This window comes from Anas platyrhynchos, chromosome 1 (genome assembly GCF_047663525.1).
Source record: "Anas platyrhynchos isolate ZD024472 breed Pekin duck chromosome 1, IASCAAS_PekinDuck_T2T, whole genome shotgun sequence".
NCBI classification, from domain to species: Eukaryota; Metazoa; Chordata; class Aves; order Anseriformes; family Anatidae; genus Anas; species Anas platyrhynchos.
The window spans coordinates 75,329,138-75,357,119 of NC_092587.1; the positions used below are offsets into that span (position 1 = coordinate 75,329,138).

The following is a 27,982-nucleotide window of genomic DNA, read 5'->3' on the forward strand; positions in this document are numbered from 1 at the left end:
GGGACCGGCAAGCACTGGGCCGCAGCGATGTGAGCACAAACTGGCTCCTGTCCCCACGGGGACTGGGTGGGCAGGGAGCTGGCAAGGCCAGGGCAGGAGACATAGGTACTGGCAGGGGGGTTTGACCAAGCACATGCAACCTGCGTAATTAACAAGGAGTGAAAATTCCAGTCATTATCCTGTGAAAATCCCCTGGGGTGCCAGGAGGAAGTCCTGCTCCTCCCTCAGGTTGTAGTGGCAGGGCTAGGCACCTCATGCAGCCAGGTGGCCAGAGAACAGTGATGCCAAACATCTGCCAAACGGGCCTCCAGGGCCACGGGCTATCCCTACCAGAAGATTGCTGATGTGCAATAGATAAGGGAGTGACATCTTATCATGGGCGCATGGTCACTTTGCCCAAACGGCTCAAACCAGTGCTTGGGGAAAGCATGCAGAAGTGGCTTTTTTTTTTTTTTTTTCTGGAATACCCTAAAATTGTTGTGCAGCCTGGGCAGAGCCCCTCAGATACTGGCGGGGTGTCCTGGGGGGTTGCCCATGGGGATGGCAGCAGGATGGGGGTGTGCAGAAATCAGCTGGGAGCAGTTCTGCACAGGAGGGGACACCGGACGCCCTCTCAAGGGAAGACCGTGGGAAGCACAAGGCTGCGGTGAAGCCTGTGCTTAGCTCACACCAGAGGAATTACTCCAAATCTTAGGGGTAAGCAGGTGCTTAAATGCTTTGCTGGACCGGAGCCCAAGGGTGTGCAGCCTGCTGTACTGCCCTGCCAGGATCTGGGCACTGCACATGATGCAGCCTGTCCTTTGCTGCCTGTGCGGGGCTCCCGCCTTGGCAGATGCCATGGGGACACCACTGGGACACCACAGGGACACGTGGGCTCCTGCTGCCACCCCACAAAGCCAACGGGAGCAGCATATTATTTAGTTATGGGAGTGAGCAACAAGAGGAAAGCACCAGAAGGAAGGACTGGGATCTGGGGAAATGGGCAGCAAAGCCGCCTTTGAGGGCTGCAGAGTGGTTTGGGGAGGAATAACCAAAATGTCGAAGTGCATGGAGAGGATCTTCGGCATGCTGAGAGAGCATCAAAGAAGTCTTTCCTCTGACATATTGGCAATGCCTTCTGAGAAACTACTCTATTTTCAGCTCTTTATGGCGTTTAACGGCAACGAGCTGTGTCTTCTGTATTAATAAATTATGATGTCACTTTGCTTTATGGGTTAAGCAATATCCTCTTCAGTTATTTATACTACCGAACGTATGAAAGGAAACTAGAAACAAAATGATTTCAGGTGCTTTCTGTGCACATAATTCTCATGCTACATCCACAGAGCAAAATTAAGATATATTGTTCAAAAAAAAAAAAAAAAAAGAGAAGAAAATAGAGGTGAAGAAAACCTGTAAAACAAAACAAAACAAAACAAAACAAAACACCTTGCTGGCTACTATATTGTGTTTTCACAGCTTCTAGCCAAGAAATTTTGTCACCATCATCCACTTTTTTAAACATTCTCGTGAAAGGTTGCACTTCCTCGTGCACCTCATTTCTAGGCTCAAAGCTGCACACAATGTATTTAACCACAGCTGTGAGAGCGATGTGCTGCTTGAGGAACATCACCAAGGTGGATAGTGGAGCAGTGGCAAAGAGGAGAACAAACATTTCACTGATGCCCAGTTTAACACCTACCATAATAATAAGGATTAGATATATTTTCTTTCTTTCCTTCCATTCCCTAGTCCTTTTCTCCATTTTTTACCATTTTTTTCCCTCCAGAAAAACCTCAGCATTGTTTCTAACACCTGGCTTTGGCCTGGTAGCTAGATTTATGACTGTTGGCTTCTAAGAGGGCCCAAATTCTACCCGCTTTATTCATGCTGACAGTCACATTGGTTTCAGGAGGAGTAACTGCCCAAGGAAGATGAACAGATTTAAACCAAAGTCGATAAAATGAACAAATACATTGCATTGCAGCCAATAACAGCCCTTGCTTATCTTCTGGTCCAAGAATTTCTCTTAAAACAGGTGACTAAATACATTTTTATATGGTATCGTAAAAGTATCTCAAAAGTGAGGCCATGCTCCACAAGCAGCAGGCTGAATACCTCCTACAGTATGTAGGTGGGAAATCCACTTGGGTCCCAGCCTCCTGTGGCCCCTTTGAAATCTGAACTTTGTGACCAGTGTCCAGAGTCCTTAACCAGAAGAAGTCAAGGCCACTTCAGCAGATGTCTTCTGTACAGCAACAGGAAGGTTTGGGCATGAAACGTGGTCAACACAGCCCAAAGTTTACCTTTTCACAGCCATTGGGTCTGGAACAGCTGCACCACTTGCTGCACTCGGTTTTCCCAAGGAAACTAAAGACATCAGTCACCATCTGCAGTGGTCCTGCTGAGCCAGAGACTCTCTCCTAGGCAGGGTCTGGAGCTGGCTGGTGGTGGGGCTGGAGGCACAGGGAGGCACCAGCCTCACGGTGAGGGGCAGAAGCAGCTCTCAGCTACACTTTGCCTTGCTGCTCTGGCTGTTTGCCAGGCTGTTGGACCACATTGCAACTGGACAACAGCAATACTTAAAATTATGTATGCCATAACTTATCTCCACAGCAATACACAGTTATACGGAAAAGAATGTGGGAGCAAACACATGGAAAAAAATGGGGATGGGGATGGCGTTGTTCTGAAATGATTAAACAGTGTGTACAAAAGAGAAAAAATGTCGTTTTACCATGGCTGGCCTTCCCTGCAGAGCCAAGCATGCATGTCTTACATGCTGGGAAGTTTAATGGGGACAGAGAAAAGCGTCGGATGCAGGATTGATCTTCCATAATTATTATCTGAACCAGATTGTATTTGCTGATTCCACTTGGCATTAACAATCTAGGGTAAAACAGCTGTGAAAGAATTCACAGTACTGGATAGCAATGAGAAATTAAAAGAATTACTTTTTTAGAAATTGAAAGATTAAATGAGGACACTGAAATAACACTAAATTTTCCAGAGTAATACATCTTCCGGATGTCACTTGGATTTTCTCAGCAACACAAGAATAATCATTACCCTTTTATGCCCAGAGGCCCTGATTAAGTATGTTCTTAAATTAAGCACATGCTCGAATACCCTTCCTGGATGAGGATGTTTTCTGATTTGAGCCCAGCTACCATCTCTCATGTGGCACGCAGTTGTAATTTCAGCGTCCTTTACACAAAATGAGTCATGTTGCACAGCTTTTCCATAGCCAGGCACTGTCCTCTGTGAAACATTGCCTGCTCTTGTTCTCTCCTCTGCCAAAAGGCAGCACAAACCAGGTGACGATGACAAGAAGTCAAACAGCACACACGACGTCAGATGCAGAAATGGCAGGATCTGGCCTCAGCTTTGCAATGACACAGTCTTTCCTTTTTCTTCTCCTGCCTGCGAGCACACATAGCATTACACGGGGCTCCAGAAACCTTGGATTTTTCTCCGCTACAATTTTTACACGGCAAATAAAGGGGGTTTGGCAAGGCTCAGCCCGTGCAGACACATATGCACACTCACTCCCACGTAATCACATTTGTGCAGCTATTTCTCCAAGACACCAGCAGCCCGATTGAGTGCCAGTTGCAGTGTTGCAGCTCAAAAACCCAGAGCAACAGCGATCGGGAGGAATGAGGGCTGGGACAGGCTCGCCGTGTCACCCAGCGAACCACAGGGCATTTGGCTCCCTTCATCCCAAGAGCAGCCATGGGCCACAGAGTTGGATCAAGCGGTGCTGATGTTCCATCAGGCACTGAAAACCCAGACTCCTCCTGCTAAGTAACAGGAAAACAGAGGGCTCCCCATCTAAAACAAATGATGAAAGAGGTTCTCCCTATGAGCAGAGGTATAAAGTCAGCTGCTGTGATTTCCGAAAGCTGATGCACATTGACAGCAGGTAATAATAATATCTAGCTCTTGAAAGTGCAATTACAGAAAAGACAACACCAATTAGAAATGGGTCTGACACACGCAATTCAGTCTGTCTTCTGACATGAACATTTTTAAAGTTCAGGGTCATCTGGAGGTGAAAGTTGTTTTCAGCACACTCTTTTGAGGACAGTTCATGTTTCTGTGTCTCTGTTGGCTCTGCTGTGAGTACTGGGTTAGACCAGAAAACCTCCAGAGGTTCCGTCCATCCTAAATTATTCTCCATGTGTGCTTCATATGCCCTCTTGGCATTACTAGGAATAAGACCAAGGTGTGAAGCACTTCAGGTTACCCAGATGGGGTGACAGATGTGAAAGCAGTAGAAGAGGAGATGTTTTATGTGAGGTTACTCTAAACTCAGCAGCTGTGTACTTAACAATGCACTTTACTCCCTCCAGCAATCACACCTGACCACCAGGTAAATCTGTGCATATGAAAGAAATCAGACCTTCTTGCAGATGAAAAACATTGCATCTTGCACCCTCCACAATGACTATACTACAACCAATTTACATTCCTAAGGCTTCTCTTTTGCTGAAGCTCCTTTAGGTGCCTTGTGCCTGATGCTCCTCACCTCCAGCTAGGGCTCCCTGAGTCCAAATAGTGACCCAAGCACTTCCAGGGGTCTCCCATAGAAAACTTACCAGTAATTACACTGTCCGTAATGATCTCATTGTTTCTGTCTTGCCTTCTACTATTATTGCAGGTTCTTTGGGGTGGAAGCCATGTTTTATCGAGTTTCTGTATGAGGCTTGCAGTGGGGTCCTTGAGTGCTGCTGCTGACAGTCCCTCAAAACTGGGTTGGAGCAATAAGAGGCAAGCAGCTGTGATACAAAGAGACATCATGTAAAGCTAACTGCTGCGGCTCAGTGTGCACATTTCTATGCTCTGGCAAGTATTTATACCAGCCTGGAGTTCTTCACATCTCCCAAAGCAGAGTGAGGGAGTTTGGAGATGAGGGAAGGCTAGTTTACAAACATGCTTTGTGCTCTCTCTAAAGCTTGCCTTTCTTCAAAGTGTGTTCATAGAGGCTATTGTCTGTCAAAATGCACTCATGAGATGTAATGGTCACTAGTCCTCACCAGGTGTTGATTATTACTTGCTTAAAGGGAGGCAAATCCTCTTATTCATGCTCTGGCTGCGGATAATGATTAGGTCTGTTTCTGGATGTGCTCACGGGGATGTGTACACACACGCACGCAGCAGGGCTCAAGCTGCCATGTTAGGCAATGCCCAGAAGAGCAAGGGAGCCTGTCTCTGGCTTTATGCTGTGAACAGGGCTGCGGGGGAAGGACGAGGGCTCCTGCTCGCTCTTTTTATTAATGGAGGGGATGAAATGGAGGAGCTTGACCCTGCAAGAGGAAGAAAGAAGCCTCTGCAGTAGGACCACGTCTGTCACACCCCAATATGAATCAGTCTCGTTAATAGCTGTTATATTGGTCCCATAGCACAAATTGTTTCCACTTAAAGGCACAGGTCTCATCTTTTCCCAGTGAAGGCAAAGCTTAGGAGATGTATGATAGCATGGTCCCAATGGCATGTGGCATGCCATGGAGGCTGAATTAGCTCAAAGCTCTCCCTAGAAAAGCCCCACCATCCCCACTGGGGATTTTCTCCTGGAGCAGGCAACTGCAGCCTTTAGCTGCCATATAATGTCAGGACCATGACAGTCCTGGGACACAACCAGCACTGAGCTCCAAGGCTGCTGATCTCAATTTTACCCTGAAGAAACCCACCCAGAGAAACCGCAGTCTTCTCCCCCCAAATCCCAGCAGGCAATCCCTCACTGCTTGCACGCCATGGTGGGCAAACAAGCAGAGGGGAAGCAGAGCTATGAGCCACTCAGACTCCTCCTGTGTCCTGAGGAAATTGGTGCTGGCATGAGGCTGGAGCAGCCTCATGGGCCAGAAACCCTGTGGTGGTGTCCCACCTCCAGGATGGGGCAACCCCTGTCCTTTCCATGGACAAGGCGTGGTGGCATCTCCTGCTGCTCTTCTCCTCTGCTACCAACACAGCTTCAGCGTTTGGCTACCACTGGTTTATTTTCTAGATACACAAAGTGCAAATTTGGATTTTTATTACTATTTTAAGTCAAGCAACTGATACAATGCTGCAACTGCAGGAATAGGAGCTTTGGATGCAGGACTGAGTCTGTCTCTGTACAGTGTGAAGATGACTTGAAAGAAAAAAGCAAGGCATAGCTCTCACTGTTCAGCTCTCTGGGTTTACATCCCTCCCAAATAGGGAGTCCACAGAGAAGGGGAAGGACAGGCAGCAAAAAATTCCACCTGGTGTAGCAATGATATTTAAAGCCTGTCGAAGCTCTTGTTTTACTCAGTTCCGGCTTTGCAGGTGGGATGCACAGCCAGGATGGAGGGATCAGTCGGCATAGGAGCCCAGGAGCTCTCCTTCATGGCAGCGGGTGTCAAACATCCTCAGTTCGTCCCGTGCAGTCAAAGCTTTGTAGCAAAACTAGAAAGTCATTTTTTCAAGAGACACATGAAAAACAAAGTTCTTCTGAGTTGGTGTAATGCTACAGGCAGCTCTAATAAGGTGCTCTCTCCACAGATCCGGGACAAACTTTGTGGTGCATATGCATATGTATCTCATTTTTCAGACATTCTGGCACTCACAGACACTTGGGGCTCTGTTTCTGCAGCTGGCTCAAGGTCTCATGCTGGCACTGAGGCAGTCTCACTGAGTTATTCACTGCTCCAACCATACTTCAAGGTCTGATGTACTCACAGGCACTGCAGTTGCCTGAAATACACATTTGGGTCTCTCTGGAAGGTGTTGACTGCCCAAGAGGTCCGGTCTGTGCTCCTGAGTGGAGCTTGCTGAAGAGGTCTCAGTCTTTCAGAAGCAAATGGTCGTGACCTTCCTCCAGCCAGGCCCCACACTAATGTCTGGCTTTCCTCAGAGAGTCACCTTTGGATCCATGAAGCACCTCAGCACTAGAATGGACATCTTCAGCCCAACCAAAATTTGTTGCTGACTCTGGCATGGACAAGACATCCCCCTAGCTCTTGGCATGGTCAAAAACAGAGCCCATGATCTGCCTTGGAGACAGGAGAACTGAGTATATCAGAGTTCATTTCTTCCTGTCTCCCTCTGAGTTTGTCCTAGAAACTGAAGAGTTGTTTACATACTGTGCCATAATCTTCTGCCTCGAAAAAAAGCCTGAAGGATACTCATCAGTAGCCATTCTCTTTCTTCATTGATGCATTGATGCAAACCATCTCTAAATCACCTCTTTAAAAGGTCAAAGCTGCCTACTCTTTATCGTATGCAAAAAGAGGCCAGAGCTGTGTGATAGCAGATTATGGACCAGACTTCTTCCCACCACCCTCTCCCTGAAAAAGCCATCCAACCCTTGTCTCGCTCTCTACCTTTCCCCAGGCTAGGTTTCCCTCTGATCAGTCGTAACAGCATGGCCTGGTGTCCTCAGACTGGTGACCTTACTGTGAAAGGGTTCTTGAGGACATGGATCTTTCTGCACCGCCAGAATGACAGCATATGCTCCACCAGATGCTGAAGAATATTTCTTCCCATCCAAAGTTACTCTGAGCATTATATTTTTTTGGCTTAGCATTGTTATGAAATGTCAGGGCTTTGCAACTTCTCTGACTCTCTTTTGCAATGTCCCCAAGGGAACACAACCTCTTTTAAAGCACTGGTTCTGTCCGGCAGGCCCTACAGACTTGTATCATCTTTCCTTCTGGAAGAACCTCAACCATCTCTGCAAGATAGGTGAGACAGAGCAGCATGGGAGATGAAAGCAAGATGTGCTGTTTGCGGAAGCTAGTTGCTAGTGGAATTATATGAGGCCCACTTGGGGACTGCTTTTAGTTAGTATTTGCCTGTCACACAAAAGAGGGAGGAGTGCATCATGAAATTTCCTGATGACACAGAAATGTGAGTGCTTGTCAATACACCAGAAGCTCCAGCCTATCAAACAGGAAGAACTGCATGACCTTGAGGATGGGAACAATGGGAATAGGACAAAATCCAATTGTGCCAAATGTAAGGTTTGGCACGTAAGGCTCAAGTGTCAGAATTTCTCTGGGAAAACAAAAAGTCAGTGAAAGATTCAAGCACATTGGCTGATCACAGGATTATTATGAAATGGCAATGTGACACAGCCATGAAAAAGGTGAATGTGATAGAGGCTGTATCAGACACATACAACAGGGCCTGGAAAGGACCAATGCCAGAGAACAAGTGCTGGTGGACCCCATGAGGAGGCTGCACACAGCTTTATTCACCTCTGTTCAAGAAAGATGGAATGTGGCTGCAACAATCATAACAACGTGTTGGTAGGGTGCTTGGTGGGGGGCTGGAGACCCTAATTAACAGCAGGAAGCTGAAAGGGATTGTCGTGTTCAATACAACAAAATTAAAGGTCAGAGAGGAGACGATAGGTCTATAAATATCTTAAGCTTAAAACAATGTTGGCACAAAGACAAATGGATACAAATTGGCCATGAGTACATTTCGTTTGGAAACCAGAAGAAGGTTTCTAACCATTGGAGCAGTGAAGCTGGGTAACAGCACAAAACATAACTTGTTTCAGGACAGTGCACTATCAATTTCTGAATTATTCCACTTGACATGATTGCTTGAGATGATTTGGTGATCCAGGAATTGCCCTATTGTCCAAATTCCTGTTAAGCTCACATTGCTCATACTTAACTCAGCTACAGAAGGAGGCAAGACTTTCAGTTGCCTCCTCAGCTCTTTTAAAGGGCTTGGCATAATCTAACTCTTAATTTGTTAGTGGCAATTATTTAGATTTCATGCATTTCTTACAGAATACAACGGAGGGTTACATCAGTAACCAGGGCTGTGTTTTTTTGTAGTTAATACTTTGTATTTATATAGCATCTTTCATCTTTCAAAGTGCTTTACATACATTAATTATTTACTTCTCGCTGTACCCCCTTTGATCTAGGAAAGTATTATGATGCTCAGTTTACAAGAGGGGAAAACAAACACAGAAGAACAAATTCTTGCTGCTAGGCTCATCCAGGCAAGACTGATGCATCCTTGTTGCCATAATGGACAGGGGGCTCAGGCAAGGAAAGGTTACGTGGTGTGCACAGCATCAGCAAGTGATGCAGCCGTGGGGCCGGGGCAGTAACACAACTTCTGGATACACACTGCTTGTAAACAGGGAGACAGAGTGGGGGTATAAGGGGAGGAGTTGTGCGGGGCAAGGTGTGGGATGCTGGGTGTGCAACAGAGGACCAGAAAGCACTGTGTCCAGCACTCCCAGGAAAGACCCTGAATTGGTTTAATCAAAGCATCTAGAACAAAGGTGGGTGGCTAAGACCCAAATAAGGGGAGCAAACTCAAATAGTTAAAAGCAGCGAATGAATGAGAGTTGACATTGATCTGTCAAGCATTTGCTGAAAGGATGCAAGCCTTCCCCTTTAGTTAAAAAAAAAAAAAATGCATTTTTTATTTTTCTTGGATTGAATGTTTATGCAATTTTTCAGAGTGATTGTCAGGGGCTGATAGAAAGATTTTATTGCTAAATAACTGCACATTTTTTTATTGCAAATTCATGAACGGATGTTATTTGTGTGTTTGTATTGCTGTGATTATTTGGGGATGCTGCAAATGCCCAATTTCAAACAGAAGTCTCATGTTCCTCTTCTCTTTTTCACCCTTTTTAAAGGACATTTCTGTCTTACAGAAACAGGGACCGTGGTTTGCTAAGCAGAGCAGGAGTCCAGGAAACAACACACTTGGGGTCTAGTGCTCATTCTGCCAGTGTTTGGTGTCTGATGTTGCACAGGGGTCGTAGCTCTGTTCCAGTGGCCAGCACCAAGAGTGGGAATTAGAAGATCAGGATACTGATTTTGGCAGATATTGACTCACTCTGTGGCCAAGAGAACACCATTTAGCACTAGCTCACTGCCCAGCCTTACAGGGCAACTCAGCCTGTGGCCAGAGCAGCTCCTGTGCTCCTCCAGGTCAGACAGAACTACAGCACAATTGCTTTTTGGGGAGGAAGGGCCTGAATTTGGTCATATTTTTGCTTTACCAAATATTTTTCATGTTACTGCCAGCACAAATTCCTAGAGAAGCGAAATGACTAAGGTTTTTCAATTTCATGGTCATTTTGATATGCTAAATGGTGCCAAGAGAGTTAGTGGAAAATTAGCATAGTTCAAATCCCCGTGGAACATGGAAATTGCAGTTAAAATAGTGCTGCTAAATATTAGTAATTAGTAAAAATTATTTTAAAGTGTAGTATTTTGATTAGCTGCAAACTCCTCTCACTTCGTGTCAGTGTTATGCACAGAACTGACTACTCATAGGACAGTTAAGCCCCTCACCTGTGCAAACCCCTTGGGCATCCATGGGTAATAACCATGAAACATACAGGGTAGTACACTAAATAAAAGGAGAACTGTTATTAATGAAACAAGACTGATATCTTCTAATAAACATGGTAGACCCAAAGACACAGTGGCCACAGCTCTCTTGTTCTGCCACTCCCTCTGGCCTGAGTTCCACTGCATTTCTTAGCATTATTTGGTTGTCACCCATTCCTTAATGGACTTGTGTTAAAATAGGGCCCTGTCTTACCCTGCTCCTGCTTATTCAAGCTCACTGCATCCATTGGCTTTCTTATTCAGTAGCAGTCTATCAGAGCCTGTCAGGACCAGAGAGCACGCAGCAACTCCTCTTCCCCCAGCCTTTCTGCAGAGGGAGCAGGGGCTGGGCCAAGTGCTTTCTTCAGGGCTTTTCTCATAGCATGCACATCCTTGTGATTTAGGTATGTAGAGCACATGGAGTGGCTGCAGTGGTCCTTCATTCCAGGAAACCTCATTCTGCAGTTGTGGACTTGACCCTCAGGAAGGCTCCACCTTCTCTCCCGTCCCTCTCTTATTGTAGAAAGTCCCACAGCATGAGAAGAGCAAAGCACCTAGTCTGGCAGGAGGATTAGTCAACAGCCTGATAAGGTGCCCCTGAAAGACAAAGGATTTGCTTGTATTGCCATTTTGAAATAATGAACTGAGACACAGAACAATTGACTTCTATAAAACTGGGCTTTCCTGAGGACGCTTATTGCTGAAGGTCCACCAGAGTACTCAGGTGCTTATCTCCAAGCCATGCCATTGCAAAGTGACCCTGAAACATACCTGTGCTGGGTCACAGTCTGTCCAAGGCCATACGGGCTATTTATGGTCATCCCACAGGATGTATTCCTGCCATCTGAGCCCAGCCAAGTCCCTTTAGAGTAAGATCATTCATTATTGCATTCATACATCTCACTGTAGAAGAAGTAACAGTATTAGAAATAGTATGCTGTAGAAACTTCGGTTGCCTCCTTACATAGCATTGTTACTGTTAAAATTATTGGATGTATTTCTTTTATAAATATCAGTTGATGTGGGTCTTGGTACAGCCAATGATCAGATGATAGGGAGAGACTGGTGTATTAGACAATTATGATGGGGTCGGTGTATGTGGGCAAGAACACACCGAATATCCTGTGCCACCCCATGGTGTGGTGTATCACAGAGCCAGGCTCCTTCTGCACAAGCCTGCAGGTTCACAGACATCCACAGAAAAGCTGGCGGGCAAATGGCAAAAATTGGTTCTCAGTCCTAAACATCTCTTTCATGCCGTTGATGCACAAGCTGCAAGAAGGAGTATTGCTTTTAGGATACACAGCAACAGTACGTTTGTGAAATCTCAACTGATCTAAAACACTTCCGGTTGAAGCTATATTGAAAAAGCAACAAAAGACTGTGGGTTATCAATACACCGTAACTAAAACTATGTGAAATTTCAGATGGGAAGGCCAGCTGTGTAGGACAAAGAAAGTAGCGACAGATATCTCTTTTAAACCAGTTTTGGAAAGTGAATTGAATTTGCACAGGTCAGTTCATTCCTGGCACTTCTAAACTTCTCAATATTTGACTGTGTGATTATAATCATTTCTAATACAGCTTTCTGGGTGTAGTTTTTCAAGTCACAAAAAAGACAGAAATCCCACAGTGTATTGACACACTGTATTGACAGCCCCATGGCTCATTAGCAGGGCTGTATACCAAGATGCACAATGCAGCAAGCCAGAGATGCCTTCAAGTCAGCGTTTCCCCTACCACATTCAAGTCAGGCTGTTCCTGCTCTGGTCACGCAAATGCTGGGTGGTCAAAAGGTCATTTCACTCCATGCCTGCCTATACTGAGCCACAGCTGCCACTGATGGCCACCAGGACCTTTGCCCATCAGCCAGTCAAGTGGCCTCCTCGGCACGGTAGATATGCAGGCTGGTGACCACAGGCAAGCTGTAGCTCCTTCACTGTCCTTCAGGATTTAAAACTTGACCAAGCAGAACAAATTTGCTTATGGAAAACAAAAAGCAAATCCCTGACACAACATCTGTCCCTCTTGCCAAATTTCAAATCCCTACTCCAAAGCAGGGGTGTGCTAGAGCTGTTCAGTGAAAAGGTCACCAGAAACGCTTGGTGTGGTGTGAAACAGATTCTCCTGCCCCTGCCTCTTGCACTGGCTGCCAGGAGCTGGCCAAACCAGTCTGGATGAATCTTTCCCTCAAAAAAGTCAGCTTGAGGCAGACATCCAGCATGGAAAAATCACCTCAAAAAATCTGACAAAGCTTTAGTTGACTGAAAATGGGACCATATAATGGGATGTGTTGAATAACTTGAGAAGCAAGTAACCCTACCAGCACTGCCTATCATACAGCTGTCTGTAAAGGGTGTACAAATGCCCATTTTTAGTGCTGTTCCAGCTGCGGCATGTTCACCCAGCCTTAAAATTATGGCAGTAGTATCTCTGACTGTCTGTCATCTGCCTCCTGCCAGCACGAGCCACTTTACATAGGCACAGTCACAGGCAGCCATGCCCTGGATGTCCACTGTATCAAACCTTAAGCTAAAACTACAAGGAAAAAGAAAAATAACCTTGTCTCCTGAATCCATAAGCAGTCCAAATAAGAACACAAGGGAGTGCTCTGTAGTGGCAGTAGTGTTTCTGGCAGCTCCTTGCAAGCTTCACATGGCCCCTAGGGCCCAGATCACCTCTGGGCAGGTAAAGGGCCCAGCTGAACTGGGGAAACTTGAGTGATCTGCTTTTGCTTTCCCAGGCACCTTCCAAGAGATGCTGTCAACTGAGCCCTCACTCCCATTGCTCTTGAAGTGCCATAAAAACATGTCTTGCTAATTTTTTTTGTGTGTGTGTCTCTCTGACAGTTGTAATTGCTTTTTAAATCCCTCTCCTACTTTGGTTTCTCCTTTTATATCCATTCTACCAGCCATTACTACCAAGAGCAGACTCACCACTGTCTTTACTACAACTCACAGCCAGGGGCTCTTAGGGGTACATCTTTCTACTGCAAAATTAGATTTCTGGTGCAAGCAAGGCTTTGTGCAGCTGTGTTAGCCATCCTGGCACCGACAGGTCAATGGCTTCAATATGGTAGGAAGCCTCCTGAGAGCCACAAGGATGGTGAGGGAGGAGGTCTGGCCTTGCCAGGGTGAAACAGAAGATGGTAGATGGTGTGACAAGGCCCTGGCTGAGGTGCCCACTGTAGTCTTGGCCTGGATCACAGTAAAAAGATTGAATCTTATGAGCAACACAGCTGAGACAGCTCCTGATCTCAGCATAGTTGTATCTAGAGTGTGACTCAGTTTGCCCAGACCTCAAAATAATTCATCCCACATCTGCAGTCTTGGTGAATCAACAGCAGGGATGTCCAGGAGGGCAGAGTGTTTTGTGCATCAAGGACCAAAGAGACTCCTGCTGAAGATGATGGGAAAGCTCTTGTGTAAAGGTGGACCCGGGGGCGGAAGGGAATACTAATAAAGGTGGTGCTGACTGACCAAAACAGACAGAGACAGAAAAGCCCAAGGGAGGCTGGCACAAGAAAATCTAAATTATTGCTCAGTAGAAGGGAATGGGAATGTTTGATTTGATTTTAAAAATGAACAGCAAATGGTTGGAGAAATGGGGATGTGTTTGGCGGCTTGTTGCAAGACTGGGATTTACTGCCACAGGAGATTGCCAAGATATTCAGGAGGTCAGAAAAATGCATGGGTATTTATATCGGTTGTGGGTATGGGTTACCTCATTTGAGATAATAATGCAAAATAGATATACACCGGAGTTCTTCAGGGGACAAGACAAATGCCTAAGGTTAGGAAATGTTTTTCCTATAGGCAAGTGATAATTGGTTGTTCAGCGCTCCTTGTTCTGGTTTTATGGCACTCGGCAGTCGGGTACCTTCAGAGACAAGACAGGGCAGCAGACAAGCTGGGAGCCCGGTCCAAGGCAGCAATCCCTGCATTCCCGTGTCCTGCTGTGTGAGAAAGCATGTGAGGAATGATAATTCCCCTTGGACGTGTGACCCAAATTGCAGCAGGAATTTGCATTCCTGGTTCCTGCTTCCATTTCACCTCTCCTCCCCATGCAGAGCAACACCTGCAAGCGCATTTATCTCCCTTGCTGAGAGCACAAGTTCTATGATATTTCAGAAGAATTAAGAAGAGTATCCACAAAAGAAACCAAAAAGTAAAAAAGAGTCAAAAATATGTCAATGTAACATGTGAATTTATCCACACAAAACAAACTTGGTAAAAGAAAAATCAACTGTCCCTTTAAAATATGACATTAAGTTTCTCAAATCACAGCCCTTAATCAGGAGTAATACTTGAAGAGGAACAAAGAGAATTTATGATGAAAAATCAGGACAGTTGAGCGCTAGGCTCAGCGGGACTAACTGCATGACAATATGGATAAGAATGATAATTGCATTAGTTTAGCCTGAAATGACTGGCCAGAGCTGGTTTTTTTTGGTCAGCTGGATTTTTGTAATGTCTTCATGTACTTTTTAAGCAAACTTGGAAGGAGAATTACAACTAGATTAGGGCATATCCATCTATTCTCTTAAGGGAACAGAATTACAGAAATTCATCCTAAAAATGTCTTGGAGCTCTTTGAAATGCATGGGCTTGTGTTGGTCCAACCAAGGGTCTCTTTTTGGACCATTAAAGACAAGACTAACAGGAGGAGGTGATGAAAATTAGAAGATGTGGGATGACCCCAATCCTGGCTCCCTCTGCCAGCTCTATGCAGCCGGGACCTCCTGTAGCACCTGGTGGGGACAGATAGGGGTTGTGGGGCACTGTGGGGCTGCAGACAGGAGGGAGGTAGCACCCATTTGCCTCTTGCCTGTATCTAGGACACTTGTTCCACCACTGAGCCCTGCTTTGGTGGGACAGGAAACTGCATGCAGTGGGAGCCCAAAGCAGGGAACATGAGCGATGTGAAGGAAACGTGAGCATTGGAGAAAGTTGCTGAAAGCCTGGTGCTGCCCCACATGCAGAATCAACAGTGTGGGCAGTGTTATGTGTCTTGGTGGGTCCAGAAAGTCGGCAAGATGGCAGCTGTGAGGGCAGGAGCAGTGAGCCCTGTGGCACAGGCAGCACTAGCAGGCAGCAGAGTCAAGGGCTTCTTCAGCCCCCAAGTCCATCTGTGACTCTGTGCAAAGGGCAATAAGTTAAATTCACCTGCACTGCACAAAATAACCAGGACAAAAATCTCCAGGCTTGATTCCTCCTTCAGCAGCCTCACAGCCCCCATCTCCACTCAGTGCCTGGCAGGCAGGACACCCCCATGCAGCCTCTCAAAGGAGCGCTGCTGAGCCCCAGCCCAGTACCAAGGAGCAGGCTCAGGATATCAGTTTTTAACACCCTGGCTCCAGCGCAAAACACAGGAGAGGCATTTTCTGGCCCTGCCGAGTGAAGTGGGCTGCCCCACAGGCAGCTAGCCCTGCTTGCAACACCACCGGCCCCTTTCAGTGGTTGCTTTTATTCGCCTTCCTCCAGGGCTTAAATAAACAAGAAGCAGGTTAAAAACAAACTCTTGGCCCTGGCCCCTTCCTGAGCTGGCTGTTCTATTGCTGCTTCCTGCCCCACACACAAGCTTCCTCCTCCCAAGGAAAGAGGCACTGGCCTTCAGCTGCCCATGGTGGGAGAGAAGGAGTCTACCTGGCTTTGATATCCACGCCAGGCTCGCCCTGAGTTCGTCGCTGGGGGCTCAGAGGGGCTGGCTGTCCCATCTCCTTGGCGCCAGGGCACGGGGATGCTGGGCTTTGATGCCAGCCACACGTGATGGGGCTTCTGTCTTGCCCTGTGCTTGGGACAGACGCTGTGCACCACTACAGTGTCCTCACTGAGGGGGGATTTTTTTGCAGTCATAACCTGTAAGGAACATAAAAACGTCTTGAAAAAGTCCATGAGCTCCAGAGATTTTGCTTTCGGTAACTGCAGTGCATCCTGTGCTCCAGCAGAGCTCCTCCATCGCTGTGACAAAGGGACTTCAGGAGATCGCCCCCACCTGAGGTCACCATGTGGTGACGGCTGGGCATGACTCCTGGGGAGGTCAAAATGCTTCATGTGCATGAATTTGCCTCACAGCACCTTTTCTACTCCTGCCATTTGAAACACACAGAAACAGATAAAAAGATGCCAAGTCACGTGGCGAGAGGCTGCATTAGGCAGCACTCAGCTTCTCCTGCCCCTGGCTCTGCACCTTTTTGGCTAGGCCCAAAGGTTTTTTTGCAGCAGAGTGTCTGAGGTTTACTTTTCTGTGCGTATTAAAGGGCTTTATGCCCATCATACTTCTGCTAAAGCATGCCACTGTCTGGTGTTGGCAATATGATCTAGGGCTTTAAACTGTTACAGATAAGTTATGTGACATTTTCCATTTAAATTTAAATGGATCATGCTAAACTTGAAAGAAGCTGATAGCTGCACGTTCATTTTATTTCATTCTATTTCCCCTTTATGACCAATTTTACCCTAATAATCAAAGTGTTGATTATAGATCCCTAAGGCACCACAGGGCATGCAGAACCAGGCTGGAAAGGGCCACCAGCTTCTACATCATAAGGGCTTCAGCAGCCAGCAGCACAAGCAGGGTGACAAACCGCAACAACACATCGAGGTGGGTTTTTTTCCCTCTCTCTGCTGAGAAAGAGTTTGATTCTCAGCTGTCCCAAACTCTACAGACATGGAGCTGTAGATCTGAAATCTGACTGGCTGTTGGCTTCACTGCATCGAGATGCATCTGAGTGCTCTGAGGAGACTCTTCCAGTGGGCAGGCCCAGAAAGGAAGCTAAAAACCAGTTTACCCGACTGAGGGAACTGCTACTGCTGCCCCTTTGCTCTGCTTATCCCCACAGAAGCTGGGGAGATACTGTCCCACTGTAGGCACTTGCCATGAAACTACTGCCAGCGCCCAGCTCCTGTCCCATCCTGCAGAGCAAGTGTTATGGGATGGTCAAACCCTAGGGGCTCCCCAGCACAGAGCTGCATTGTTTTTGGCTACACCAAGAAAAGGTTTGTGCTTAAAACCAAAATAGAACATGAAATATCATATTAACCCACATAAAAGGGCAAGTAATAATAAAAATGCAAGCTCGCTTTTTGGGTTGAGCAGTGGAGCCTGCCTGGTTGTGCTGGGAGATGAGTTACATGGGGATGACTTTTTTGTACAACAGGAGCCTGGGTCTTGCTCTTTTGCGATGGGACTGAGCCCCCAACTCAGCCCCCTCCTTTGTTGTGCACGAGCTCTAAATGACTAGGCTCTAATAAAACCAAGCCAAACAGAATGAGGGAAAATCATTCAAGAAGTGATGAGTGACACATTCTTACTTATCTGTAATTACCCTATATGCTGCAGCAAGGTATTTTCCTATCACTAATCTGAAACATTTTTGCTCCCCTTTCTCAGTTTTCCTGCTCCTTGATTTATTTCTAGACAGCCACTTGCAGCACACTCTCCAGGTGCATTCAGGATTTCTGGAGTCTCTCTTTTCATGACTACTTTTGCAATTACAGAAGAGTGGAGGAAGAGTGAGACCCAGAAATTTTCTTTTCCAATTTGTTTTTACGCAGAGCATTTTCTAATGGGCAGCACTGGACTTTGTTTCAGGACCCCACTGTACCGTGTATCACCGTAAATATCCAGGTCAGTACTACAGGCAGGTACAGGCAATTACATGGCAAGTCCTACAATGTTGCTCTAGGTTTGTTCTTTCTAAGAATCTCTCCCTGTTTTTTATAGGACTGTAAGATATCCCAGATATCCACTTTTTTTTTTTTTTTAAAAAAAAAAAAGCTATCTAACTATATGTATATATATTTGGACCATGTGTCTCTATGCGTGATCCAAAACCCTTTGTTCCTCTCCTGAAACTCTACAAAATGTCATGCTGGAGCCCTAAGGTTTTCACCAGAATAATGAAGAAGGACTTTGCTGCTCCTGAGGCGTGTGAAAGCACTGGGATGTGCTGGGTCGTACCACTTGATGCAGTTCCGAGGAGGAGTCCAGTTGACTACAAGCCTGAATAAAAACATTCCACCAACCCTTCAGGCTGTGGTCACATGGAGATGTTTTAGGGATCCCAGCCACCTCACAGATCTGTTGAAATGTTCTGGATGCAGTGTTTCTCCCTTGAGCATTGGGCAATCCTGCCATACCTCCTAGGACTTGGAGGGAGACGATGTCTTTCACTTGGACATCTGGCACTAGTGTCCTAACAGACAAGCTTCGGGGCATTTTGTGAAATAGTCTGCAGCTCCCAGAATCTACTTCAGACAGAAACACAAGAACATCAGGCAATGCAGTCCATTAATGAAATGACTCTGTCAGACATTACTTCATGGTGTCTCTGTGTGTTTCTGTGGGACCATTATTTGCAATAGGGGCATTAATCTGCACACATGCTCAATGACCTGCCTGAATCTTGCCCAGTAGAATTGTTCCCTTAGCTTAGCTAAGTTTTGGGTTTTTTTGGTTTTTTTTTTTTGTTTTTTTTTTTGTTTTTTTTTTTTTGTTTTTTTTTTTTTTTTTTAATGTATAGACATTCAGGACAGTTCAAAACATTTGCCAGTTTTAAAACAATAATCTAGAACCTCCCACTCCAGTCATCACTGAAAAGAGTTCTCCACAGGTTGTTTCCATGCACTGTAACTTTGATGCAGTATTTCATCTTTAACTCCAAACTTTCTCACCATGAACAGAATGCTTTTCCCTTGGTACTCCAAGGATACACATTGTTGTACTCCAGAAGCATACCTTGTTTCAGGACAACTGGGTTTCCCAGCTCACTTTCTAGCTACAGAGATGCTTTCTGTGAAGCACCTTCTGACACAGGCTGGTTTGGGAGCCCATGTTCCCTCTCTGGCATCGCCCTTCCTCAGTCCCCTTGGGTGAACTAGAAGCATTTACACACCTTCAACTTGTAATAGAGGAAACAAGCATCTCCTTCTCCGCATCCATCCTGTTTAAGAATCATTGACATTGCTTGCATTTAGCCCCAGAGCTGCTGCCTGGCCTAGGCACCACTGCTACTCTGTTTGTGCCCTTATGTGTAGTTCAATGTGCAGCGGCAAAGCTGACATTTTTCTTTATGCTTGGGCAAACTGCAATTGGGATTCCTAAGCCCACAGAGTGAGCTATAGTGGGGATGCACAGTTTGCCCTTACTATGATGTTCCTCCTGTGCAAATACTAACACAACTTATCTGCAAATTGAACCACTGGGAAAAATTGCACTAGTTGAAACTGCTAAAACTCTTTCTGTTGGCCACTGAAATGCTCTCCCTCTGTCACCCTACCTGTGCAAGCGTTTTGCAATGTTAACAAATCTACAAACAAACCTTCTGTAACAGGAGCAGAGTCCTACCAACCTGTACCTCCGTGAGTGGCTGGGGAGAGGGCCAGCTCCACAAAGTCTCAGGGCTTTCTTTGTTTCAGTGGAAATTCCCCATCACCAGCTGTGTGGCAGAGGTAACTTACGGGCTTTTGGAACAGCTCCCTTTTCTTTTGGGACCAGTTACAGGCTGCCAGCCTTGAACTTATCACCAGCCATGTGTAACTGCACCTACCACTTCTTGTTCAAAGGTCTCAGCATGCAGCCATAAATAGCATAAATGCAACAGACCTCTTGAAAGGCTGAGGCCATTCAAGGCCTCCTGATGGCGTGGTGTGACATACCTTCCCCACCAGCCTCTGCAGCAGAGCTGGTGTGTTACATAAGGCCCAACCATCACTGGAGCACCAGATGATCAGGCTTTGCTGAGAAAGCAATTTTCCTCATCCTCCAGCTCCACTTTTGCTGCCAATGCACAGCTTTGAGGTGCATTGCGAGTGACCAAGCTGAACCCAAGGGTTCATGGACACAGCTTCTTGGCAGTGACTGCAGAAGGGGAGTTGTGGGGGGGGGGGGGGGGCGCGGGGGGGGTTGTTTTACTTGTTCCTGGTTGCTGCTCCTGCAAAACTCCCAGCAGACAGATGGGGATTGCTTCTGTTTCACACCCACAGGCCCCAGGTCTCCAGGCAGGTTTCAGACCTCCCACCAGCCAGGGTTGGAAGTGGCCTCAGGCTGGAGCCACCTTTAATTTTACTGCCCCAGGAGGCAGGGCAGCTTTTAACTGCAGCCCAGCTACCTGCAAACAGTTTGCTTCACTTGAGACACATCTTTAAAGGGAATTTCCAAACTGACAGCACAGTTCCTGGTGTTTATCATGCAGTTACACCCACACGGTTCTGAGGACTGGCCTGCCCCCTATCACACCTGACTTTCTGCTCCAGTGCCTCTGTTTCGTTGATCTGACTTTCCCAGGTTTGGATGTGTCTGTGCTCTCCTGTCACCACCATTCCTCTTGAGCTGATCAGCTTGGTCAGTGGTAGCCCAAATACCACTCCAGCTTGCCTGGTCTGGTAGAGTTTGGGCCGTTTCTAATATCACCCAGGCCATGGGGTTCCATGACCTAGGACTGCCTCAGTGACCAACCTCCCTCATGTAGTTTGTTTTGTTTTGTTTTGAATTGGTTTTGAAAAGTAGTGGGCCCTGATCGCTGCCCCTCCAGGCTGGCTGTAACCCCATTGCCGCAGCTGGCTGGGCGTCCTGCTCTCACCCAGTGCTGCAGAGGCCTTGCTGCACCTTGTGCCTCCTCCCAGCCCACCACCTGCCCTCAGTCAGGTTGTTTTATTTCTGCTTCAGAATTCAGCTGTGTATCTGCATGGCTGCCGTCTCCCTCGTTTTACATTCTTCAGGTATGCATGGCAGTCTGAAATGGAAAGTTCTCTCCTTCCTCTCGTTACTAGCTTCGCTGACAGGCCTGCCGGTGACTGACCAACCTCTCACCAGTGTCTGCTTCCTGGCCTCATGCTCTGCTGCAACCAATGATTTAAGCACCTTGGCAAACTCCTCTGCTTCTCACAGTGTCTTTGGCTTCCCATTAAACACATTAAGAGATATCGCTTCTGGCTCAGGAAGTCTCTACACCGTGGGCCCCTGGGACCTGGGGGACAGGGCTGGGGAGCTTTCCTTGCACGCAGACACTGCTCAGTCGCTCCTCCCTAGGCATCTCCTGATGGACACCAGGACAGCCAGACCTCTTTTTTGACCCAGTTTTCGTCTGCTCTCATTTTGATTTTTTCCCTGGTCTCCATTTGGTCATCCCAAAAGTGAAAATCTACGCATAGGCTGATGTCCAATTTACCCCAAAAGTCCTTGTTAATTCCTTCATGAATACGGTGCTCCTAGGCACTGTATCTCGAAGGCATTCATTCCCTTACACTGTGGTTATTGACTGACTTGAATAAACCTCCGAAATGGAGTCTCCTCAGAGGGCAGCTTTTGCAATGACTCAGCTGGGACAGGCACTCTGATTCCTTCCTCCTAGGCTGAAAATGGTGGCGAGCATTTGGGATCAGCGGTTCTCTAGCTAGCCCTTGTCTTCAGCAGGAGGCTGTTTTTGCCCTGTGGTGACCTGCAAACCTCTGATTTCCTTTTCCGAGTGATTTTTCAGCTTCTTAACTCTTTGCTGTGGTTCATCTCAGCTTGTAAATTGGTCAAAGCTTTTTTTCTGCCGCTTATTTTCTGAAAAACATTCTTTTCTGTGATGGTCATGCTGCTGATCACCTCTTTGATCCCTCTTGCCATTTTAAACTGGGACTCTTCCAGGAGAATTTTGCACTCTCCCTAGACACTGAAGCCTTTTATCCTCGTCTGCAGGTGACCTCTTATAAACCTCTCTTAGAAGTTTCCAGATGTTGCTTGAACTTCTCTTGCAAGGCCTCCAGCTGTCTCAGATCATGTTTTGCATCTTTTGATCATTTTCAATTTCCATTCCCACCCGGTTTTAGAGGAATCCCACAATCAGGATTTCTCCTCCTGAAAGCTAAGTCTCGCTCCGGACGTTGTTGCCGTAATTTGAACATTTGCAGGTTGTCCCAGAGAGGATGAAGCTGGCAGAGATGCTCCAGGTGTTCCACGAGGAGGTGCTCCAGAAGTGCTCCCCCCTGATCCCTTGTATCAGTTAGGGAAAGCAGGCACCCCACAAGCTCCCCCCTCCTTCCCCAGCCCCAAAATTCCCCATCCCGAGGGATCTGGGCCGCAGCTCTCCCCCCCCTCCCAGCGGCAGCGGCTCGGACCTCTCCCCCCAAACACCTCCAGGCGTGCGGCGCCCAGTTTATTTTTAGCCCGTTTTCGTGGCACTGGCAACGTGAAAATGCCATTAGGCTGCCGGGGAAGGAGCTGCACCAGCCTGCAGTGCCGCTTGCTTCCCGGCCGGGAGAAGAGGCTGCAGCCTGCGGCCCCTCTGCGGAGCCCTCCCCGCTCCCGGCCCCTCGTGCAGCCCCTGCGTGAAAAAATCACGAGTCACGCGTGCGTGTGCCCGTGTGTCACCCCCTCTGTCTGTCTGCCCGTCTGTCTGTCTGCCTGCGTGCGTGCTGCTGCCATTTCCCGGCGGGCACCTCCCCGCCCGCCGCCCCCCCGCACGGCCCGGGCCCCGCACGTTGCGGCACGGCCGGGGGGAGCGGGGGGCACGGGGGGCAGCGACACGAGCACACGGGCACCGGGGGGGGCGCGGGGCGGCGGCGGTGGGAGGTCGGGTCACGTTGGCGGCCCTGTGCGCGGCGTGAGGAGGGATTATGTGCGGCGGGGGGGGGATGGCAGCAGCGATGGGAACAGGGGAAAGGCACGCTTGAAAAGAAAAGGGAAAATAACAGAAGTGTAAATAATAAAAAATGAAATAAAAGGAAGTAAAAATAATAAAATAAAATAAAATTACAAAATAAAATAATGCAAGAAAACAATGCAATGCAATAAAATAATGCGATAAAATAAAATAATGCAATAAAAACAAAACCCTCCAAAATTTAAAAAAAAAAACAAAAAAAAAAAACAAAAAAAACAACAAAAAAAAAACATTAAAACATCAAAACGCAGGGCCGAAGCGCGGCGGCAGAGGTACGCAGGGGAAGCCGGCCTCTCGCAGGGCGGCCCCAGGGGCCGGCGGCGGGGACCCTCCCCGTCCCCTCCCCTCCGCAGCCCGCCGGGGGCTCCCCCCTCCCCGCCCCCCCTTCCCCGGGCCCCGCCCCAGGCCCCGCCTCCCCGCCCGCCCGGCGCGCGCCGCACGTGAGCCGGGTGCGGGGCTGGCTGGCGGCGCGCGTGCCCCGCGGGCAGGCTGGGCTCGGCGCGGCGCGGCGGGCGTGTGAGCGGCCAGCGGGAGCGAGGCGGGCAAGGGGAGCGGCGGAGGCAGCGGGGGGGGCAGAGCCGCGCCGCGCCGAGCCGAGCCGAGCCGAGCCGTGCTATCGCATACTTTGGCCGCTGCACGGGAGAGCGGGGCCGGAGGCTGCATGTGCACAGAGCCACCCGCGGATCTGCAGGGACCGCTCGCAGCATCCCACGGCTTCGACCGAGAGCAGCGACGAGACAGAGGCCGCCGCCAGCCATGGACGAAGGAATCCCCCGCCTGCCGGAGCGGCAGCTCCTGGAGCACAGGGATTTTCTGGGGTAAGGCGCCGGCACGCTGCCTCCCGGCTCGGCTCGGCTCGGCGCGGCTCCCGCGGGACGCGCTGCAGGGCGCCGGGGGCAGAGCTGGCCGCCGTGCCCGGCTCCGCTCGCCCGGTCGGGGTCTCTGGCTCCCGCCGCCGCCGCAGGACCTTTGTGTTTTTCTGCAGGCTGGACTATCCGTCCCTGTACATGTGCAAGCCCAAAAGAGGCATGAAGAGGGACGAGAGCAAGGTAAGAGGAAGTTTTCCGGGGCTGCCCGAATTTCTCGGCGCGGCTTCGCCCCCCGGAGCATCCCCGCCGCCGGCGCTTGCCACTGTCCCTGGGGGGGCGGCGGAGGCCGGCGTGACACTTGTTTTGCTTTCGGTCGGCGTGCCCCTACCGCCCGGCTTCTCCGGGTTTTGCTCCCTAGGAGACATACAAGCTGCCGCACAGGCTGATAGAGAAGAAGAGGCGAGACAGGATTAACGAGTGCATCGCCCAGCTGAAGGACCTGCTGCCCGAGCATCTGAAGCTGACGGTGAGAAGTGGGACTGCCCCTGCGTGGGGTGCGGGTGGGGTGCGGGCACCCCGACCCTCAGCTCGGGGGCCGCCGTCCCTGAGCCATGGGCACACCACAGGCTGTCGAGCCGACGCCTCCCCCCTCTGTCCCTGCAGACGCTGGGACACCTGGAGAAAGCAGTGGTGCTGGAGCTGACTTTGAAACACCTGAAGGCGCTGACAGCCTTGACGGAGCAGCAGCACCAGAAGATCGTCGCCTTGCAGAGCGGTAAGTGGGCCCTGGGGGGAGGCGCAGAGCCGGGCGGCTCAGGACGAGCAAACACCATCCCCTCTCGGCTTTCCCCGCAGGGGAGCGGTCCATGAAGTCTCCCGTGCAGGCCGACCTGGATGCTTTCCACTCGGGCTTCCAGACGTGCGCCAAGGAAGTGCTGCAGTACCTCTCCCGCTTCGAGAGCTGGACCCCCCGCGAGCAGCGATGCGCCCAGCTCCTCGGCCACCTGCACTCCATCTCCTCGCAGTTCCTCGCCGGCCCCCAGCTCCTGTCCCCGCCGCCGGGCCCCCTCACCAAGGGATCCTCCTCCTCTTCTTCCTCCCCGCCCGCCCCCCCCTGCCACAAGCCGGAGGGCCAGGCTAACTGCGTGCCCGTCATCCAGCGGACTCACGCCGCCGAGCTCAGCGCCGAGACCGACACGGACACGGACAGCGGCTACGGCGGCGAGGCCGAGGGGCGCTGCGAGCGGGGCCAAGCCCCGGCTGCGGGGGCGCCGGGGGCGCTGCCTGGCCTGGCCATCAAGCAGGAGCCGTCGGGGGACGAGGCGCCCCCCGCGCCCAAGCGCCTGAAGCCGGACCGCGGCGGCAGCCCCCTGCCCGTCCCACCGGGGCTGGCTGCGAGGGGCGCCGAGGCCGCGGCGGCGGCGCTGGTGAGACCCGAGGCCGCGCTGCTGGGCTCGCTGATGGCCCTGGGGGCGGGCGGCGCCGGGGGGGGGCCCTTCGGACAGCCGGCCGCCCCCTTCTGCCTGCCCTTCTACTTCATATCGCCCTCCGCCGCCGCCGCCTACGTGCAGCCCTTCCTGGATAAAGGCAGCCTGGAGAAATATCTCTACCCCGCCGCCCCCATCCCGCTCCTCTATCCCGGCATCCCGGCGCAGGCGGCCGCCGCCGCCGCTGCAGCCGCCGCCGCCGCCTCCTTCCCCTGCCTCTCGTCGGTGCTCGGCCCCGCCGAGAAGGCGGCGCCCCACCTCCCTCACCCCTTCGCCGCCGCCGAGCCCGCCGACGAGCCCGAGCCTGCCGCCGACGAGGGGCCCTGAGCCGCCGCCGCCGGGCCGGGACCCGCGGCCCCGGGCACTGGAGGGCGGGGGGCGGCTGCGAGGGGTCGCCGGGGCCGGGCCGAGCCGGGCCGGGCCGGGGGAGGCGGCTCCGGGAGCGGGAGCAGGGCCCGGGAGCGGGGAATCGGCCATCCCCCCTTCCCGGGAGCCCTCGGCTCCCGCAGCGGACCGCCGAGGATAAAATTTGCTACTCAGTATTTTTGTAATGTTTGGCTTTATAAATGCGTAAATATGTTAAGGAGGAAAACAAAACAACAACAACAAAAAAAAAAAAAAACACAACACACACAAAAAAGGAAAAAGAAGGAAAGGAAGAAGAATAGTAAGGATACTCTTCTCTCTCTCTCTCTCTCTCTCTCTAAGGTAACTTAAATGTTGCACCTTATCGTGAGTGGGTTCGTACAGTGTCCCTGGGCCCCACTGAGGAACTTGCACTTGGCCGGGAGACCTGGGTGGGCTCAGGGTGAGGGCGGAGGGGCGGCGAGGCAAGGGAAGGAAGGGGAGACCCCGGCGCCTGTGGTAGCACTTTATCGGGGAGCGGCCCGTGGTCAGATGAACCCTGAGCCCCAACCTGCAGTGCCTTGAGCACCCGGGGATGCTGCGAGGTTTTGGCTCCAGCGAGTTGTGGGTGTGCAAGGGAAGGAGGGTCAGACCCATTATGTAACCTTGTGTTTACTTTTTTTTTTGGCTAGGGTATACAGGTGTGGCAAGTGCGTTTGTTCTCACCCCATCTTTATTTATGTTCCTGAGAGATTTTTCCCCCTAACCTTGCTGTATAAAATGAATGTTTCTGCACTGAACTACGAAAAGAACCCCCCCGTCCACTGCCCCCCCCGAGAAAACACAGAGCAATTCATCAGCCTGAATGCGTTTTATCCTAAATTGTGAATGGCACAAACTGAAGGCTGTAGGTAAACCCCTTGCTTTGCATTCAGAGGCGATCAGCCCACGGGGGACAAATTTCTCGTATGGGTTCTCTCCTCATCCCATTCTCAAATGTTGCTATTTCCCTTTCTGGAGACAAACCAGACGCCAGATAATCACACAGATAAAGCTTTTATAATAAGGCTTAAACCAAGACCTTGCCTAGATATTTTTAGTTTGTTGCCAAGGTAGCACTGTGAGAAATCTCACTTGAATGTTATGTAAGAGGTGAGACACAACAGTCTGACTTGGAGTGAATAAGTATCCTGGGTCTGTTAGTCAGTTTGGTGCATTTGCTGCTGCTGTTGCTACTGTTTGCCTCAAACGCTGTGTTTAAACAACGTTAAAAAAAATCTTACTAGCCTACAGAGTGGCTGTATGTAAATAGTTGTTAATACATCCAATTAATGATGTCTGACATGCTATTTTTGTAGGGAGAAAATATGTGTTAATGATATTTTGAGTTAAATATCTTTTGGGAGGATTTGCTGAAAAAGTTGCACTTTTGTTACAATGCTTATGCTTGATACAAGCTTATGCTGTCTTAAATTATTAAAAAAAATAAATCCTGTCTGCAAGAAACCAGCTGTTTTAGAACAGTTTAGTATGTGATATATTAGAAATCAATCTTTATATTCAGTATTTTCCAGCACTCCATGAATTCTATTATCTAAATATTTCCACACTATTTTGTGATTAAAAAAAATTCTTACTAAGGAATAAAAACTTTAATACACAAAATGGGGTTGTCTACTAATTAAAAATCTCATGATAATACCTAATAATGGGCACACTGAGCTTCAAAACACATCATTGCGTGGCTTATGATAATCATTTAATGCCTCTTCACATTTTTAAGCTGGGTTTCAATTTGCTTGGCTTCCTTTAACTAACTTCAGCAAACTCTCAGATTCGCACGTTTCACTAAGCAACATATAAATCATGCACGTGGAACACGTAATTCTTCCTGGTGTTTACTTTCTTCCCCTCTTGCAAAATATTAATTGTGTCTTTTAAAATTAATATTTTACACTTCTGGTGCTGGGTGTAAGCTTTGTTTACCAAGAGCAAATGTTACAATTCACGTGACAATCTAATGGCATGAGCATCATGAACTCTGGAGGAATGATGCACATTCCTGCTTGGAAAGCACCTAGGAAAACTGAACATTTGGGTTGGGGGGGTTGGAGAGCAGTAGGGGGAATAGAGTAGTGGAAACAGGCAGGTAATTCATAGCGTGGAAATGCAGCACTCCAAAGACTGACTTACACGGATTTGATATCTGAGCCGCTGATCACATTCTCTTTCAAAAATTCTTCCTATTCCAGGGAAATAAAATTAAGAAAACCCTCAAACGGTAGCCAATGTTTATGTAAGAGAGAAATATAAAGGAAGTGTTTCGCGCTCCCTCTACTGGTTCTTCAACACCAATGACTCTGTACTCACGGC

General features: G+C 49.0%; 1 protein-coding gene across 1 annotated transcript; it reads left to right on the forward strand.

The window, feature by feature from the left end:
• Positions 1 to 23,431: 23,431 nt before the first annotated feature.
• BHLHE41 (basic helix-loop-helix family member e41) lies at positions 23,432 to 27,118 on the forward strand. The gene is made up of 5 exons (XM_027450016.3): positions 23,432 to 23,786; positions 23,954 to 24,017; positions 24,196 to 24,303; positions 24,441 to 24,552; positions 24,633 to 27,118. The coding sequence occupies exons 1-5, from the start codon at positions 23,725 to 23,727 to the stop codon at positions 25,589 to 25,591; spliced, it is 1,305 nt and encodes a 434-aa protein (XP_027305817.1). The 5' UTR covers positions 23,432 to 23,724; the 3' UTR covers positions 25,592 to 27,118.
• The last annotated feature ends 864 nt before the right edge of the window (positions 27,119 to 27,982 follow it).

Bases quoted from the DNA above. Each gene is read 5' to 3' on its own strand.
- BHLHE41 (XM_027450016.3), top strand. From the start codon at position 23,725: ATGGACGAAGGAATCCCCCGCCTGCCGGAGCGGCAGCTCCTGGAGCAC. The intron at 24,018-24,195 runs GTAAGAGGAAGT...TTTGCTCCCTAG, and splicing joins TGAAGAGGGACGAGAGCAAG to GAGACATACAAGCTGCCGCA. The intron at 24,304-24,440 runs GTGAGAAGTGGG...CTGTCCCTGCAG, and splicing joins CCGAGCATCTGAAGCTGACG to ACGCTGGGACACCTGGAGAA.